We start from the raw sequence: 20,223 nt of genomic DNA, 5'->3' as shown, positions 1-20,223 counted from the left end.
GAGAGGCACACATTTACTGGCTCCATCAAATACTAATCTCTATTACCACTGATGTTTTGCTTCTAATGGAGTTATTGAGTTCTTCTCCAAACAAATTGAGAAGGCTAGAAGAACACATGGGCATACAACAAGATGCATGGGCATTCTATGGGATAGACAAGACAATCTCACGTTTTTATAAAAGAACTGCAGAATCAGCAAACATATTATGAGAAAATCTATTTTTTAATCTACATCCAGTGTTTCTCTTAATCTCTTTTCAATGAGCATCTCTTGAGTCTGACCAGTGACCGCTCTATAGTAGTGTTGCATTACTGCTCCCTCGTGGACATTTGAGAGTACTACACCAAGTTCGTTGGATGAATTTTGCTCAAAATGTATGTTCACTTACAGAATCACAGACAGTGCAAACTGCAAAATAAACTACTACAGTACCTCTTATGATTTGTATTCAAGCAAAGCAAATTTTTGGAGAAAGCTCTGAACGTGTTAATATCTGTCTTTGTATCATGTAGTCCAGTTGTATCAAGTCTGCGGCACTCTAAATAAAATTGATCTTTAATTTGAGACGTATGCAATGTTGTTTACCGTTATCCAACGCAATAGATTCCATTAAACATGGTAAATAAAATCTAACTACACATTTCCATATTAAAAATCTAAAATAACCAACACATAAATGCTCGTCATTTCAGATTTAGCATTGTTCAAATTGACGGGTGCACATTTTGAGTAGCTACACGTTTGATTGATTGAATACTTTATTAACAGTTTGCAAAATAGTACAATAGTACAAGGATAATGAACACAAAAAGTTCTAAATGTTTTGTTTATGTGGAACCTTCCTTCAACTCAACATTAAGTTCCTAGCGTTCCCGGAAGAAATTAACTGCGTACACGTTTACAGTTACAGTCAGCGGCTGCGGCCATGGCATGTAGCCTAGCAAAACGGACTTGAGTTGACCCTGATGAAAATACACATTAGGATGAGTGGTCCAACGTGAGTTGAAAGTAAGGTAAGATCTCACTTGTTGTTTTAGCTGACTATTTCTGTAACATTGTAGAGTCCGTCTCTGCAGACTGCAGTGACAGTTGCAAAATATTTCTCCTTCTCACTCTGCAGTTAGAAAGACTTAGCTAAGCATCTAGATTAAAGAACAACAACATAGATATCTGGGATCCTTCTCGGAGATAAGAGATGCGTAGGAATTATACTGTGGTGTGAAATTAGGGATTGATTGAGTCCTCAGTCCTGTCATGTGTGCGTCTGTCTTGATTGATTGTATTTGTATGCAGTGCACTTTGTGATGACATGGACATATTTCATCTGACATGTGGTCACCTGTTTCCGCAGATAAAATGCTTTCTGCCATTGTGAGAAGAAAAGCTTTGACTGCTCCCAAGGTACGTGTTGTTTATCTCACTTAAAGGAGTAGTTCACCCTCAAAATGACTTTTTTTCTATTGATTAGTCACGCCATGGAGAGTAGAGTTCAATAATATTTTTAGTTTTTTGTCACATTCCTAAGACAAAAATGTGATAACAATAAATTTACCCCCATTCCACCCGGAATCAATGGGGGTAAATTTACTCAAATCAAATTTTTGTCTTAGGAATGTGACAAAAACCTAAAAATATTATTGAACTCTACTCTCCATGGCGTGACTAATCAATAGAAAAAAAGTCATTTTGAGGGTGAACTACTCCTTTAAATGTTTGGATCATTCTAGGCCACCCCATCTTAGGCAACAAATCAAATGTACAATTTCTGAATATCTTTTGTAAAGAAGTTATCTGTCAAGATAGTGTGTGTGTCTTGTCTGGTCTGATCATATCCTTGCGTGTACACTTGGCATATTTCCAATCATTTTGCAACTTGTTTAGGTATGGAGGGCCAGTCTTCCACACATGTCCTGGATATCTGCCTTGGCCAGAGTTCCTGATGGTGTATCTAGTTCCCTGGAGCCCTGTTGGGCTTCACCGGTCCAGCTTCCCTCTAGGAAGAATGATGCTGGTTTAAAGGCACATAGTTTGTCTCTTGTTAATCTATTGAGACCCTTCCAGAGGTTCCAGACTCATGCTGCTACTGGTTTAGTGAGGACACAGCCCTTCCACACCTCTGCAGTGTGGTTGAAGAAACGGCAGCAGCCAGAGCCTCCACCCAGAGAGCTTGACCTGCTGCGGTATGACATGAAGGACATCTGGAAGAGCCCCAAACCAGCCATGTATCTGGGACTTGCTGGGCTCATCCCTTTTATCACTGCTCCTCTAATAATGGCTTTGACTGAGACCTACTTCCCGCAGGTGGCTTACGCACAGCTAGCGTACGGAGCGTCCATCGTTTCCTTCCTGGGTGGAGCGCGCTGGGGATTTGCACTTCCAGAGAGCAGCCCAGCGAAACCTGATTGGATTAACCTGGCCAATAGCGTGGTTCCTCCTTTGCTGGCCTGGGCGGCTATGATGCTCAGTGATAGTATCACTCCAGCAGTCATCACTGTAATCATGGGACTTGGAATTAGTCTACACTACGACCTCTCTCTGTTGCCAACCTACCCCGGTTGGTTCAAAGCTTTGCGCTCCATACTTACCTTTGTGGCTTCTGTGTCCCTTATTAGCACACTTCTACTGAGTGGAATTTACCCAGAGAAGACTATTTTCTGAATTAGGCTATTTGTGTTTTAAATGAAAATGTACATTTTACAAGGTGAAAGGTTGTGAACCTACAAACAATTTGTTTATTTCTTTCGTCATAAATGAAGTTAAATGTGAAGTCGGTGGCGGTGCCATTAGAACAAACCCTGATTAATACAAAATAAACAATTACAAAAGAGCTTTTCCCTTCTCGATTTGATTGGCCAAGCTTTGCTTGACGTTCTGATCATGTTTGTAGTGGCCTGAGCATCTAGTATTGAAACTGAGCACATCCTTAGTCATACGTAACAACTCTGTCCTTTTAATAGGCCAAGAACAGGCATTACATAATAAGATCTTAATAGGAGTAATCGGTGCTTAGTGTTAATTACCCATCCTGAGAGAGCTTCAACGTACTGGAAGCTTGTACATGATGAATACATCACAGGATATGAGATGTACTCACATTAAGCCTACATTTCTATATAACCGCTTAGTACAGAAAGTGTTGCAATACACATGGAATTATGCTTTGCACTCTACGGTAGCATATCCTTTAGCTAAAGTTCAGCTCAAAGACCAGTAATTATTCTTGTTGTCTTCTCTTGAGTAGCAAAATACATTGTTATGACTGAGTAAATAAGAGGCTGAATTCAGAATCTTTTGGTTAAGCCCAGCCCACATTTAATAAATTTGGGTCCTGAGTAACAGGAGGAGAAATGTTATTCAATAGTTAATAAATATTAATTATGATAGTTTTGGGGAAAAGTGCTTCAACAATTGAGGCACATTTAATTCAAAGTCAACACCGTCAACTGATATCTGAAGAAAACATTGAAGCATAAATAAATAGGTCAATAATCAACCTAACTAAGACAAACAAATCGTTTCACATGAGCCAGTGTACAATTTACAATTACAATGGAACAAACTCCAGAATTGTTATCAGTTATTAAAAATGTCAATAACCGCTCCAATGCAATTTATTTTATGTCACATGTGTATCAATAGCTATTTGTTGATAAACGTAACATCACAAACTGCACTTCGAAGTCTCCAGTTGCAAAACAAGCCTTCATCAATTCAGACAGTGTCCAGTTTCTGGACCACTCAGTCTGATGGGCACTTGCACACTAATTAAATAAAGATCCAGCTACATAGTTAAAAGTAAATACTTGGGCACCCAACTTTAAACAAGGAAATGGAAGTCACTTTTATTTTCCTCCCATAGTATTGTTACATTTCTAGTTAATACAAATCGAGGAGGAAAAAGAAATTAAGAGGCAAGATGCCTACTGTATTTCACACCATATACTGTAGACTAGAGGCATAGTCCGGTACACACCAATATCAGAGGAATGGTAATGGCAAAATGTCTGATTGACCATGTCTACTCTACACACACACACACACATACACATACTTGTAATAAAATATTGTTTTAATGTAAACAAGTATTAAGTGAACACAATTTGGAACAAAAGGCAAGACAAATGGGATAGTCGGGTAAGTCCACAGATATCTGACAAAGTAAATCTCAAGGCACATAAGAGAAAAGTGCAAAATATTTCCTAATTCTCTTCACAACAAAGGAAGCCTTTCTTTTAACCAGCGGCACTCAAGTGGAATCCAATTGGCCTCTCTGTTACACATTAAACGCAATGGGGACATTCAAAGTGTGAATACAATATTGCACTTTTTTTCAGATACATCTATGAATATATGAAACAACTCCCATAGGAGTTACAAGGACCCTGTTTAAGAACTATTTGGTAGAGTGAATTCAGGAAATAATACCCTGACAATATTTGACATGTTTACTTTGGCTGTTTCCTGTGTAAATAGTGGAGACCAGAGATAGGGAGCAGGGATATGTTTGCTTGGCGTGTATCAAAACACCATCCCACTTCCAGCAGTGGAGACACCCCTCTTGTTCCGCCTGGCCAAAGCCTGTTGCCTTGTCAACAACTGGTTTAAAGATGGCGGCACCCGGTGAGGACGCTGTCACTATGCGCTGTCAGGCGCGTAGCGCGTTACTTTAACGCGTTATAAGTTATCTTGAGTATGAATCTTAATCTAGAGCACTGTTTCCACATTTTATGGTTCCCTTAAAGGAGTAGTTCACCCCCAAAATGACTTTTTTTCTATTGATTACTCATGCCATGGAGACTTGAGTTCAATATCTTTTGTTAGTTTTTTCGATTTTAGTCAATTTACCCCCATTGATTCCGGATGGGGACCCAATGTATTTGGGTCCCCATCCGGAATCAATGGAGGTACATATATAGTAATCAAATTATTGTCATAGGAATGCAATAAATAAATAAAAATATTGAACTCAAGTCTGCATGGCATAAGTAATCAATAGGAAAAAAAAAAGAGGTGAACTACTCCTTTAATTTATTTCCTACAAGCCCATTTTTTACAAATTTCTTGTGGCTTGTTCCACTAGACGTTGATTGCACAGTGTTAGTTTCTTACTTTTGAATGCCCAGGCTAGATCTCATGTTTTCATACACCACATAGCTAATGCTGACCGCTGGTATGACCTTCATGAAGTTGGGCAGTATACCACGGTAGAGTCCAAAGAAACCTTCCTTTTCTACAATCTTCTTCACCATCCTGGTCATGGGCATTTGCTCTGAGCCCTCAATGGATGCTGAGAAAGTAAGGAGTCAAAATGTTAATGAACATACATACACAACAAACTGTCCGGATCTAAGGTAATTCAGACAATGTGGGCAGAGGAAGACTTTTCTTTGTAACAAGCGTCGCTATTCCAAAGAAAGGAAACGTGGAGAGACACATTGGAACAGCACAATTGTGCGTTTTCATCAGGATGGTGTTCACAGATATGAGAAAAGGAACGAAAGAAAGAAAAACTATTAACAATGTTACCAATTAAATCGATACCAATATAGAAATGTATTGCTCTATGAGTCTATGGTTGGTGTGTGCTGCTAAATGCCTAAATTGTTGCGTGTCCTCCTGACTAGATGAGGCCTTAAGTTTCAGAACCATGGACAGCATTGTAGTGTTTTTATGTATGGGTGTTTTTTATTGGGACACTGGGTAAATAATGATTTGTGTAGGTGCTGCATAGTTCAGGTTTTTAGCCTTGCTTGCTTTTTGTGGTTTTCAATAAGGAACTAAAGGGACACTCAGTCAACAAGCGAGAGAGATTAAAAAAAAATATATATATATTTTTTTAAAGTTTTATCCCACAAATTTGTAACCCATTTTCAACCAGTGCCAATTGCCTATGTAATCCTGGGCTCTGCTTTCTCTCTGCCGCGCCTGGGGAGACAACGGACAAATCTCATGCTTCCTTCAATGCATGTCCGAGTTGTTTCTTTTCACCTGACGGGGGACTTCCCTGGGATGGACCTAGCACATGGTATTCCAACCAGTTCCTTTCCCCTCCAGGATTACTGCATGTTTTTGTGAGGGTATCAACCCTAGGAGACACAAGGAGAACATGCAAACTCCACACAGAAAGGCCCTATCGCCAACCCCACCTAGGGTGTGGGCGCTGATGACGCGGAGGGAATCGAACCCAGGACCTTCAAGCTGTGAGGCGAAGCACTAACCACTTAAACTGTAGCCATTATTTTCGCAATGGGATTCTTACTATTTTATGGGTTAGGGTTAGGGTGTGTTGCGCTTGTCATTTTAAAAGCAGTTCAAGTAAAAAAAGTGCTCTATAGCAATACTTTACTTAACACCAATTAAGCAAAGAATAAGACATAATAAAGCTCCTTTAATGTTGCACCTAAAGCTTAATGTTGCACCTTTTATTTATAATCCAAAATGACAGACCATTAAAATGAATGGAAAGAAAAGTGACCCTTCTGGTGGATGTCTTACCTGCTGCTTGCATCCTGGTACGGATCAGAGCCAGAGGGTAGCTGGCTAGTTGGCCACAAGTGCTGGAGATGGTTCCACAGCCCAACAACACCAGAATACCAGGGTTGGCTGTGTCTTTGGCATAGCGGGACAGCCAGGCATTCTTTAAGCTCTAGAGAAGGCAGGCAGGAAGAAATTATTAGATTATGCCCAAGTTACTATCAAGCCATGAATAAGGAATCAGTTGGACAAATCAAAGCTATAATAGTGTGTGTGTGTGTGTGTGTGTGTGTGTGTGTGTGTGTGTGTGTGTGTGTGTGTGTGTGTGTGTGTGTGTGTGTACACAGTTCACACACAATATACAGTCCAACTAATTGTTATACATTTTATATACTGTAGTAACCTTAGACATTGTGTACCTCATACACTGCCAGATCTATCCCAGCATATGGAATAATGCCTATGATATTAGGAATGTAGCCTTTGTAGAAGGCCTTCAAGCCTTCCTTCTTGAGGATTTTCTTGCCGCAGTCAAACATTCCAGTGTACTGTCCAGTCTTCCCCAGAGTCAGCCTGGTTTTCATCACCTGCATAGACAAAAGATCATCATCAGTGAGTATCCTGCTCTCATCGTGTGTCCTAACACGAATTAACAGGTAGCGAACAAGATTTGAAGTGGAGTAAAGATGACCGTTTACTGTTTTCTGTGTTCTCTCCAAATATACATTTTGTAAAACTGAAATAAAAACAGCAAAAAAGATGGGGAAATCTCGCTCTTTTGAACGACCGTCATTTCGACAAAGGAGCGTCGGGAGGGTTAGCGACTCACCCCACGGAGGTTAGGTTTAGGGTAAGGGTTCGAGTTGGGTGTCGAAATGATGACACGTAATAACAGCGACACACTCCCAAAAAAGACATATCACAAATAATGTACAGCAACGCTGTGGTCTCGGCAACTCAAAACAAAGTACAGTTGTACTGGATATTGTTAGGTCTATAGCTTACTGAGGCAAGAAGGAGTGCTGTTCAACATTTTTATTAAAAATGTTGTTAATATATTATGTTAATATATATCACACTAAAGACTCAGACAGAGGATAGTCTGTCTGAAAACCTATTAGTTCTCCATTATCAGACGGCACAGGATTTCTGTGAGGAACACAGTAGGAGGAGCAAAATTGCTCTTTACAAATTCAGCACAAACAATGACACACACACCTTACACTCCATTGTTGTTAAAAGACTCCCTTGCTCTCACCTCCATGGGGTAGATGGCCGTTTGTGCTGTGGCTCCAGCCAGGGAACCGGCGATGAACCTCTCGTGGGTCTGAATCTTTCCCCCCTCACTGGTCAGCATCTTCTTATACTGGCGATACAGTTAAATAACATAGCATGAATAATCTCATCTAGTAGTAGTCTCATCTTATGTCCTTTCATGGTGATGGGGAACACATTTTAAAGTTAAGAGGAGGCTAGTTCATTTATTAGTTTCTTTGGTTTTTCAAATGGCCAATCCACATACATGAGACTATTCATTAAATGATATAAATCATAATAAATCAAGTACCCACCACAACCCAGTATTGGGGAAGTGAGTTGAAATGACATTTCTTGGTAACAGGATCATGTCATCATAAGACTTTTTCAGGAGGTGTCTAAAAAAGACAGAAGTGGCTGCACACACTATAGCCAAGTGCCAAAAATCTTATTAGGACAGAGTAACAAACCGACGTTTCGGCAGCACAGCTGCCTTCTTCAGGGTATGTCATCTCATACCCTGAAGAATACCCTGCCGAAACGTCGGTTTGTTACTCTGTCCTAATAAAACTTTTGGCACTTGGCTATATTGTGTGCGGCCACTTCTGTCTTTTTTAGACACCTCCTGAATGAATTCACTGTCGTGAGCCTTCACCACCACAAGGACGTGGTGTGCGTAGTATTCCTGTGCTTAATCATAAGACTTTTAACATTGTAGGACAAAATGTGAGGCAAAACGATTGATAAATCATTGAGCATATTGGCCTTTCTAAGTTGAAACAATGCTCCTCATATCAAACATTGGTATAGTATGCATCATTGACTTCTCTGGCAACCTTAATTTGATTTTGCAGTTAGACAACCTGCCTACTAGAACCTTACTGATAATTTTCAAATGAAATCAGTCAAATCACCGATGTACTGTACACTGTAACCAGTTTAGAGAAAATAAAATGGAAATGGGAGTCTTTACCTGTTCATAGGCCATGAACTTAATGGCCGTCTCGGGGGCAATCTTCAGGACATTGACACCATTACCTCTCCATAGAGATGCAACGCCGCCTTCTTTTAACATGTGCTTGAAACCCCCAACTAGGCTGATTTTGTTGCTCTTGGAGGAATGCACCTGTGGTAAAACACTTTATTTAAATCCATGGGACGTACAGGGAATCATTTGAAATATTACAAGTGCAGTATTACAGTATAAAGATTACTACAATTTTGGACATCATTGTGCACAACCTCCTTGCATACATGGTTATGTTATGCTTCATTCATTGAGTCATGGCGCTTGCTATAATTATTATTGGGCAGCCCAGCTCAGATGTCATGTGTGGAGTCAGGTGGATCATAGAACAATGAGATATTCTGACCCTCTTTCTGATTCTGACGGCTTAAAAGAATTGAGTTATAAGGGGTCTTTGGAACACTGGCATTAATGTCCAAGCAGGCCACACTGGAGAGGGTTTGTGTGAAAATTACAGATGTGCTATTTCAGCCTTTCTGCAAATATGTTATAAGTCAATTCATCCCATGTGTGACTTGTGGAGTGTCCAACTCCACAAGTGTGCAACATTTTTGTAAAGATAAGAAGATAAATATTATGTGATGATGGATATGAGTTGAAACCTTACCATGTGATACTAGGAATTCATCAGTCAGTAACCAGTCCATCAGTAAACTTTCACACAAACAACTGCTTCATAGAATTGCGGGAAATCTAACCGCGAGTTTGCAACTGAACATGGAATACTTTGTGTGTAACAGAATCATGCTTTGTTTGAAATAGTTAGAATAGTTAGACAGCATAATAGGCCAGCATAATAGGCCTGGAGCCCATGACACCTATTTAAAATGCTATTTATAATAATGGTGATAACAAACAATAGCTACAAAAGCAGCAACAAAAAATACATTTGGCCACACCTGCATGAAGACTTTCATCCTGTCCAGAGGGGCTGTCCCTGTGCGAGACACAGCCCCTGCTGCAGCCCCTGCTGCCAGCTGCTTCCACCATACACCAGTTGTCTTCTCTTCTTCTGTGAACTCATCTGGGATGGTCAGGCTGTCACCAACATCAAGCACCTACACAGAACAGTGGAGCAAAGAATAGAATGTTACACAAAACATATTTTTCTGCCCACAAAAGGAGACATATACAACATACTACTACTGTAGATGTACTGTAAATGTGAAAAGAATATTGCCTTGCCAGAAACTGGTTTTGTTGGACTGTATATAGGAGATTTAGAGTTTATTTCCAATTTTTAGCAGTCTGCTACTCAGAGGGTTGGACGTCACTGTGATGACAAGCTACATTGAGGCCTTAGATACGATCACTTTCACTTACAGTTAAGTGTCCAGGTGCAAGAGAAAGATCAACATACAATAAAATAGTCAAGTCCACACACTCGCTATAAGCTCAACTTATTTATTTTGATCAAATAGTTATTTAGGTACTACAGACCTGTAAAAAGCAATAACTGGCCTGTGTGGAAACGTCTAGCTGCAGTGAAAAATTAAGTACCTAGTACCAAAAACCATAAAGCTTCAATGCATGAGAAAGAGACGTTGAAATTTACAGTAATTGCACGTACCACTGTACGCAATTACTGTAGAAGGCCCATCAACCTGCATCTTTCCTGCACTAGTAGCCTACAGTAGCCTACTTCTTAAGGATCATTAAATAGATCGCTCTGGGCAGTGGGCCAACAGTGCAGTCTGCAAGTGAAGTGCACGTGAAGGGCAGGGCAGGGTTTTTACTGGTGTGGTGTGTAGATTAGACACATGTTCACTATTGTGACCAATCACCATCTTGAGGGCCAATAGATATTAACAATCCACATTAGCACAAGTATTTTATCAAGTCTCTTTGCTGGTCAAATGAATGTTATTGATAAATTAATCAACAGTCGACTTGAATACTTAGACTACTGATATGCATGTCTTGAACAATGCCTACTCATCAGCAACAAGAAAAGAGTGCTCGTCTTCTCCGCCAGCGTAGTCCCACGAATGCACACCTTTTCAACCAAATTACAGGCAAACAGTATGGAATATCAAAACCCTTTTTGACGGTGTTTGACGTTACATGACTCGCAAGTCGCAAGACATTTGCTCTCAATTTAGCGGAGTGAAATGTTTCAGTAACAAAGTTTACAAACAGTGACATCTGTAGCATTTATAGAGCCCCCTATGGGTGTAATTTACATGGCTCTTAACCCCTCAATATGTGATGCATAATATGTGACATCATTTGGTGCATTTCCTGTAAAATAGGTATGCTACTGCAAACTCTAACTCATAGTCAATGGAATATGAATGATTCATGTTTATCTCTCCAGATATAATGTGCACCAATGTGTGAATTTTGTTGACTAAATCTGACTAAGGTTTTAGCTAAAAGTATGTTTTGAAGAAATGTATTAATTGGCGAAAGATCTAAATAGGTGGAAATGGGCATGGTCTGTATGGGGAGTTGCGTCACGATTGGAACCAAGGAATCCAGGGGGAAAATACTGTCATGATTGTTCTGAAGCCTACTTTGAGTTGACATTCACAGCCTGTACAGCCACCTTTTTAATCCTCTGGCCATTCATAACACGCCTAATCCGAAGATCTCATGCAAACAAACAACGTCAACACTACAATTAAATATAGCCTAATTATGACACTACTATGCAAAGGACTTCATGGAACTTTGGCAAACTACGCATTATTGAATAGTCTATTACTGTAATGTAACAATGTTAACAGAAATATTGTTAAACAAAGGAATTAAATAGGAACGCACACCAGCAATGAGGAGGTGCTGACCACGGGCGATACAAATGCAGAAAAGAACAGGAGGGGGGCGCCCGCTGGCCTAGTGGTCCAGGCGCATACCACATACTAGGCTATGATGCCTGCTAGCGTTGCCGGTTCGATTCCCGATCCGGATGTCATTCCCCATCTCTCTCCCCATTTCCTGCCGGTCTACTGTCCTATCAAAGGCATAAAAAGCCCAAAATACGGATCTTAAAAAAAAAAGAAGAAAAGAACAGGAAGTCGCACAACTCGCACTCGCAGCCACGATGCAATCATCTGACATCTTTTTTTAATTTATAAATGACCAAAGAGAAATCTTGTCAACCGCAAATTCTAAAAATATGTAAAAGATACTGCTACCGACTTTTGTCAAATTTCAAGTAGTCTTGGGCAATGTCTTCAAAAAGGGTAGGAATTAATGTTAAACATTCAGAAAGCTAACTGTGGGTGTCTAAGGGAACTTAAACAACTTTATCTAGGCTTTAAAAAACATTACCCATCTGCTGTAGTGACTGAAAACCTTGCTCATTGAGCGACATCTGAATCACCACTTGACAAAAGGCTGAATAAGAGAAGACTGAACCTACCTGTACCACCTCCACCTCATAGAACTCCCCATCATCATCAAAATCAATGAATAACCAATGCCTGTGGTGCAGCTGATGGGGCTGCAGCAGAGCCATTGAATCTGCTGCAGCCTTTGAGTCACTGATTCGGGGTGACAGAGCCCCTCAGTAGAAACTCTCTCCTATACACCCCTGGTTCGCCGCTTGAGATAAGTCCTTTTCAAGTAGAGGTGAACGAATACAGCGGCTACTCAACTTCAGTGCCAGTGCGTGTCTGTGATTTCTAGCCAGGCTGAGGGCAAATAACGCTGAACTCCAAGTTGTCAGTTAACATCGGCTAGACTTGATGCAGGCAACGTTACTGGTAGAGCTGAAGAGATGGCACCGCCAATGACTGTCGCTATGCCAGGGTCGCCAGTGCATCAAGCCACCCAACTAGGCTACCTCAGTGCTGTCCAGTCAGTGAGTAACTCTCTTGTCCCAGACTCACTCATCCCCTGTACTGTCCCAGGACGCTGACGCACTAATCCCCACCTAGGACAGTCTGAAATAGCTTATCTGAGGATAGCTTAGCAGGTACAGGTTTACTTAACCTCTATAGTTCAAGTTGGGCCAGAAATTGCAAATGTCACGCATTGGTACATTGACCAATTAATTCACTTGGTTTCATTAGTACCTACACTGCCTACACTGTAACAACACTGCCAATTCTGCAAATCACAATGTTCTTGGGTAATTTATTGAAAACCCCCAAGTTTTCAATAACTTTAATACGTGCGTTGGCCGTGTTTTTTCACTAACTTTTTTCATTTATTTTTAATCATTTTTTGGGAAAATGGAAAACATGTAATACAATAAAAACGTATAAAAATAAATGAAAAAAAGGTTATCGAAAAAACACAGCCAGCTGGGTAGGCGTCAGGAGTCACCAGAAGAAAGTCTGTGTTTTTGATTAATCTATCATGGTTAAAATGGAGTTTGAAGTTACAATGGGTTTGTATAGGAAGGGGGCGTGTCTGATAACATGAATATCAAATATCTAAATACTGAATCAAGCAAATTAATATCTCTCCAGGGTGTTCACAAAAGTAGAAGATAGAATTATCAAACGTATTTTTGAAAGTGAAATATCACTTTAAGTGGCTTGACTTTCAATTCTCCTCTGCTTGATTGTTCTTTCTCTTTATCCCCACCACACATGTGTGCGAGCACACACACACACACACACACACACACACACACACACACACACACACACACACACACACACACACACACACACACACACACACACACACACACACACACACACACACACACACACACACACACACACACACACACACACACACACACACACACACACACACACACACATTCACCCTCTTGTCTAATCCTCACTTCCGCAGTTCCTACCTTACCTTATCTGGCACTAAATTAACTTCATTCACTGAGACACAGACAATGCACAAGTCCTGGTCTACATCAAGCATCAGAAAATGTCCATTCACAACTTTAGAATGGGTGCACGCATTGCACGGTAACCCCATTTTCTTTTTCATCCAGTAATGTTGTTAATAAGATAAATGTATGCATTTAATGTTTTTATGATTTAATGCAGTTTGTCATTTCAGTTGTTTCAAACTGAATCCAAACAGAGAGCGAGTTTATTTTATTTTATTTGATATGATTTAAATGATACAGATGTTAGTTCTGTATAACAAAATAATCTCCACCATGGAATTACATTCTTGCTGAGTCATAAAACTCAAGACTATTTGGAGGGGACCAAAAGGTAGACGTTTGCCCAACGTCTATTTATGGAGATATGTGGCACAAAAACAGGAATGTGAATGCCTTCATGAAAACACCTGGCTGACAGCTGTATTACAGAGTAATACCCAGTTTTATCTCCATCTCATGAGAAGATGACGCCTGGAATAAACCTACTGGAAAAAGGGTTAGGGCTTTACAACAATCCCCATTTAATTTGGCAACATGTCATTAGGTCGAACTCCCTTTGGTCCGACCACCTAACCCTAACCTCTAACCTTAACCCTAAACCTAACCTCAGTAAAACTATGCCTAAACCTAACCCTAACCTCAGTCGACCCAACAGGAGTTCGACCTATGAGGCAGTCCCCATTTAATTCTACTTTCCTAACCTATTTTCTTTCTTCATAAATGATTTTGTGTTTTCTGATGCTGTGAATAAAATCCTTAGAATCCTTGAATAACCTTTTATTGTTAATAAACTGTAAACCTCCAAAAAACATGCTTTGTTTTTACTCACTGTAGATTTTTTCCAAAAGCGGATGATCTCCTGTAGATTGGTGGCAGGGTTGAACAGGAAATGCTCCCGCCATTCATTCCAGTCCAGTGTCATGGTGCCGTCTACATCAATACTGTGGATCAATAATAGAAAAATGTGAGTAAATAGGACAGAAACAGTAAAGGAGAGCACAGTGACAAATTCAGTACTATACAGCACACAGTGCAGTGCACTGCACACACACCACCTGAAAACCTCCAACATACAGTAAATGGAACTGATCTCCAGTGACTGACAACTATGCAAGGAAATACAATTTATTCAAAAGGTTTGCAATCCCTGCAGCAACTATTGTAAATAATACATCTTTCTTTCCTGATATGTACATTATTTAATGTATCCTTGATTGTGACGATGACCTTTTACACGCAAATGTTTATTATATCAGCCTACTACTGGTCATAACAAAATGAATAAATATGTTGTTGACCCCTTTCGTGTATGCAATCCATTGCTGGATAGTCATTCACACGTTGGATTCCTTTATGGAGAAGTTCAGTAATAGAATATTTTCGCACATTAAATGACATTTATAAGACTCAAGACCACACCATCCCGACATCTAGGGGACAATCGTGTATACTGTACATGAATGATATTTGGGATGAACAGAAGAAATCCTCTCCAGGATTTAGTCAGGAGGAAGACCATAACATTTCAACTGTCAAGAGTGATATCAATGTCACTGACAAATGGTACGCGTCTAGAGAGTGCTCATTGCACTAGCATTTGTCTGTGTAAAATCACAAAAATGCAACTTGTAAAGTTGCGTTGTAGATAGATGGAAATCTATAATTTTTCAGCGAATGTCAAACATTGTTTTTGTGAAGTAGTTTTGTTTTTATTGATGAAAAGAATAAAGATCTCTATATCCATTTAGGGAAAGAAAAAGAAAAAAAAAGCAGATTACATTTTCAACTATACGCTGTACTGAGGTATTAAGGAAATGATAGTGAAAGTCATTAAAGGACAACTTTGTTTTTTTACAACAAGGGTTCATATTTTAGATAATCATTAGAGAAAAGAAAAGATGTGTGTCAAAATGTTTTCATTTACTGCTTTCTATTGTTTTAGCGATTTTAGTATTTTGATTTCAGTGGTTGGGGGCATGCGTAAAAGTGGCTAAATATGTATTTTTAGACACAATAAGCAGTTAATTATTACTATTTACACCAGCCCCCATAAGTCACATCTGCCCATGAGAGATTGCGGTGCATCTTGGGAATGAGCTTATTGTGTCTAAAAATATATATTTAGCCACGTGTATGCATGCCCCCAACCTGGGGGGCATGCATAAAATATGAACCCTTGTTGTAAAAAGCCAAACTTGTCCTTTAAGATAATTGTGAAACTTAATAGTTCACCCCCATAATTCAAGCATATTTTTTTGTTTTTGTCACATTCCTAAGACAATAATTTGATGACCAGCATTTGTTCTCTATGGAGGAGCCTGCTTTGTTCCCTATGGAGACACAAAGAGTCTCCTCAAATTATTGACTTAAAAAAATACAAAAACTAAATTTCCATGAATTCAAGTCTCCGTGGGGTGAGTAATCGATAAAGAAAATCATTTTGGGGGTGAACAATCCCTTTAAGGCTGTATATACATTTTTCTTTTACATTTATGGTAACATGTCCTCATGAAGAATTAATTCATGACTTTCGTTTCAAGTGGGAACTTGTCGCCATGGCTGTCCTTAATTTCCCCCCTGTGGTTTTCAACAGAATCCTTATGTGTGAGTCATAGTCATACTCCTATAATGGACTAATATACTGCTCTTTCCAGTTCTTCTCACCATGTTTGTCCTGGGCCTGGCACATCTACACTAGTACATTATGGCAAGGCTTTGTTTATGCAAATGAACAACTTCATGACATGAACCACAATGTTTTGCTTATGAGTCTTGCAGGTTATGTACCTAATTACATAACTAATGGTTATGTTAAAGAGCCAAGAGGTCATTCTTTTAGGCTATTAGTGTCCATTTTATGGGGGCTATATATCTAGAAGAATAGATAGTGTTTTGCTTGTCTAAAAACAACAGTATAGTGTTGTATTTATTTAGGTAAATGATACAGGGCAGTACATAGGCCCTAAAACAGCAACTGAATAGGACTTTCTATTCATTGTGCTTATCTCTTATGAGAACACCTGTTTTTAGACAAGAAAAATAGAATGGTCAAGCTGTGCTGCAAGGAACAGAGCGCCTGCATGTAAAGTATGCATACACTTTTCTGGACCAAGATATGAAGATGATGAAAGAGAAAACAAAAATACTAAAAACCTTTGTATCCTATACCTTATATTGACACTTGGATACAGTCTCTAGCCATTTTATGTGTTAACTCTTTATCATGTGTCTTCATACCCGTCCAAGCCCCAGTGTGTCTGTCTGTGTTATCAGTTCCTCTGCAGTGCAGGGACACTAGTCCCGCCTCTCACAGCTTAAGCGTAGAACCTGATTCTCCTACACTAGTTCAGCACCAAAACTGGTTCTCGATCAGGTCCACAGATGTGATATACAGTATATATGCAAGAAACGTACTGGTATACACAAATACACAGAGTGTACACATGTAACCATGTGTCACAGTCCATTTAGTTACATTCGTAATACACTCTTTAAGTTACAAATGGGTAAATGAACACTGGATTTTACCATACACCTTTCTATGATTTGAATGAAATTGGGTCCCAGTTTAAGAGATCAATCTTCAGGGAAATAGATGGTCTGAAGAAGAACCCAAAACAAGTTCCATACATTCATGAACTACAGATAGGTACAAAACAAATTACAAAATATATACCTTTGAAGAATCTTCTCAGCCTCTTCCTTGGTTATGTTCATTCCCAGATCAGCCAGTGACTGCTTGATCTCCATGTAGTCTATTCGTCCTGTTGAAAAGAAACAATAGACGTTTGACAATTGTTATAACCTAAATGAATGAAGTTACCTGTTGTTTACCTGGATGCTAGCAGTGTACTGGGAGCATAATTAATAGGATATATAACTGCATTTAGCCATTTACCCATGTTATTGTCTGAAAAGTATTTTTTTTAATATTCAAGCTAAATGTTTATTAAATCTAGTAGCCTACTAGATTTAAAAAAACAATGCAAGCACAATTACACTATACCGTCATTATTTTTATCCAAGCTCTTGAAGGTCAGTTTCAATTTCTTCTCCTGTTCTTTCAGCCAGTTGGAGAACTCATTGAAGTCGAGTCCTTCATTTTTGTTTTGGTCTCCAGAGGACACGATTTTCTAAGAAATCAATGAAAAGAAAAAAATCATTACTTACTTTAGTAATATGATATTGTGGAATGTAGGCATGTACAAAGCTTGTGATTAGACAACACATTTTGCAGTGGGAGGCAAGAGTTGCATTTTGTTGTGACAAGATGATATCCATCTCCTTGTAGTTGCATTATCCTGCCCCCTACTGTCCCCCCCCCCCCCTCATATACTCTATATGTATATCAAGTATCAGCTAAATAATATAATAGTAGTATAGTAGTATCTTGACAATGATTACACAAATAGTGGGACTGGGTGGGTGGGTGGATGAGAATCATAAATTAAAAGTGATGTCCATCATCAGTTCTTGTCAAGGTAATCTGAAACCTACTGTATGTTATGCTTTATCAGATAGCACATAGTTGCTTGGATACAGTTAAGCTTCTGTTTTGCTGTGCCCAATAATGACATGGACATCAGCTCAGCTGCATCATTTCAAACGTGCAGATTAGGCTATAATTTCAATTTCGGCACTAATTAGTGGCTTAGTTGTTCAATAATTAGACCTTACTTGTGCAAGGAATGTATAGTATTTGATCTACTAGGTAGGTGTGGACATCACTTAAAGTCGCACCCCACAATAAAACGTCACCATTCTGGTTTGAACTTTGACACGTGGGGAATGTTAAAGTGTATCCTTTCTGACATTATTCATTAGCATTTACAAAATGCATTGGAAAAACAAAACAATCGAAAATTGATAAAGGCTAAAATGAATGAATTGGCTTTGGCCTAGCAGCACTGGTAAAAAAAAAAAAGAGACACCGACTATCAATAGGCCTATCTACTGTACCTGAACTGCGCCTTTCCCAAATTGGATCCCCATTGCAGTAAGGCCCGCTCTGAGTTCCGCGACATCCACTTTTCCATCTTTATTTGTGTCTAACTTTGCAAATAGCTCCTCGTATGTTGACGCGTCAGATGCGCAGTAACAATCGGTAAACACAAACTTCCTCGCGGCCTGATACATTGTTACTGTGATGTAGCGAATCTTCACACACAAACGAGAAGGAAAGGGCTGTTGAAATCAGTAAAAACTGGAAGTGGAGCTGCGGTTGGTTGGTATCCCCACTTCTGGTTTCAGTAAATGCGTCTATATCGTTTCAAAAAAATATGTTCGCGATGTGGTGTAGCTTACAAAAGTCGCAAAACAAGCTTATTTACAAATCCTCGAGAGTAGATCGTCAAACTATAAAACGATACAATGTAAAGCTATTGAATTACAACTGGTGGACGGCACATATCCGGACGAGGTAGCTTTGCAGCAGTGGGTGGGGAGACTGGAGAGAGAGACGCACAGTGTCAGTTTGCCTGGACCGACCTCCTCTTTTCTGCAGGGAATGGATAGACACACCCTTTGGGATAAATACCGTAGTAGTGTGGTTCACTCTGGTTGGCCCACTGAGTCTGACTTTATGATTTTCTTTGGCCTGTGTTTTCGTATTGCTATGGTAACCAACGCAAGTGGACACGATATCGTAGGATAGGCCTGGCCTACTTGATAAAAACATATTTGATGAGCATTCATGCAGTCACCAACTATACACACACACACACACACACACACACACACACACACACACACACACACACACACACTGTCACAACACTGTCATCTCGTAATGCAGTCGATCTTCATTATGGCCATCTATTTCTCACTCGATGAGTCAAGAGTAAAGCATTGCCGAACAACAGCTGTCTCGGTCAAAAATATCCTACGATTTTGAGGTCCAGCCAGGACTCAGGCAGCGAGAAAAACACATATACCGGTAGGAAGGCCTATCAGTACTGTGTAGGCTACTGCTGTCTGACATACAGTACTGTGTAGGCTACTGTGCTGTCTGTCTGGCAGACAGTGATTCTAATCTGACTACTTTGTAGCAGATGTGACTCGATATGACCACAGGGTGGTGGTGGTGATCTTAAAACGGTATCAATCGGGTATTGTCTTTTCAGTCTTTGGAGCTCTTACGCCCTCTAGCGATTGATCATAGATGAATCGTCTTGTACGTCGAGGTCTTGCAATGTAAAGTATTCAGCAACATGGTACTTCCGTTTAGCGATTTTGTCTTCAAGTTTAAAGCACAAGAGAACATTTTAAAGGTATATTCAGTGATTGTATTTCATTCAAATAAAAATATAATTGTTACATTTTCCATTCATTCTCATCACTAGAATGTGTGCTGACCATATAAGGACTTCCACCATGGCCCGTGTTGTGAGCATAGCTAGATTCGGTTTTCAGAGGTGGCCAGCCAGTCCTCGACCAATCAGGGTAGAGTATGGCTGTAGTTATGTTATGATGTTATGATGGTCAAAATAAAAGTTTTGAGAACCACAGTCGCTCTGAATTAAGAACGTCTGCTAAATGCCTAGATTGTAAACTACTGAACTCATAAAATGCCACAGTCTCGTGGTAAATCAGTATCATACATATGCTGGAGCTGGAGACGTAGGCCTACCGATATTCAGTGATTGGGTCTAAT

The 20,223-nt window shown here is 39.7% G+C and overlaps 2 protein-coding genes across 4 annotated transcripts; one reads left to right on the top strand and one right to left on the bottom strand.

Moving 5' to 3' along the window:
- Positions 1–906: 906 nt before the first annotated feature.
- On the top strand, positions 907–2,768 carry LOC308284628 (transmembrane protein 69-like). Of its 3 annotated transcripts, none has more exons than XM_080725311.1 (3): positions 907–1,011; positions 1,355–1,404; positions 1,885–2,768. In XM_080725311.1, the coding sequence occupies exons 2-3, from the start codon at positions 1,360–1,362 to the stop codon at positions 2,659–2,661; spliced, it is 822 nt and encodes a 273-aa protein (XP_080581437.1). In that variant the 5' UTR covers positions 907–1,011; positions 1,355–1,359; the 3' UTR covers positions 2,662–2,768. The 3 variants fall into 3 exon arrangements, with proteins under 3 accessions (XP_080581437.1, XP_080581436.1, XP_080581435.1); XM_080725310.1 differs by having other exon boundaries at positions 929–1,016; XM_080725309.1 differs by lacking the exon at positions 907–1,011 and having other exon boundaries at positions 1,300–1,404.
- Positions 2,769–4,022: 1,254 nt separating this feature from the next.
- LOC308281318 (mitochondrial adenyl nucleotide antiporter SLC25A24-like) lies at positions 4,023–18,989 on the bottom strand. The gene is made up of 10 exons (XM_080721469.1): positions 18,531–18,989; positions 17,578–17,704; positions 17,248–17,335; positions 14,401–14,512; positions 9,661–9,819; positions 8,708–8,860; positions 7,736–7,843; positions 6,897–7,064; positions 6,499–6,649; positions 4,023–5,290 (listed from the first exon to the last, which is right to left on the bottom strand). The coding sequence occupies exons 1-10, from the start codon at positions 18,705–18,707 to the stop codon at positions 5,109–5,111; spliced, it is 1,425 nt and encodes a 474-aa protein (XP_080577595.1). The 5' UTR covers positions 18,708–18,989; the 3' UTR covers positions 4,023–5,108.
- Between the last annotated feature and the right edge of the window lie 1,234 nt (positions 18,990–20,223).

Source organism: Nannobrachium achirus (assembly GCF_963921795.1).
Source record: "Nannobrachium achirus genome assembly, chromosome: 1".
NCBI lineage: Eukaryota > Metazoa > Chordata > Actinopteri > Myctophiformes > Myctophidae > Nannobrachium > Nannobrachium achirus.
The sequence above is the reverse complement of the archived record's forward strand: the minus strand, read 5'-3'. Positions and strand labels throughout refer to the sequence as shown.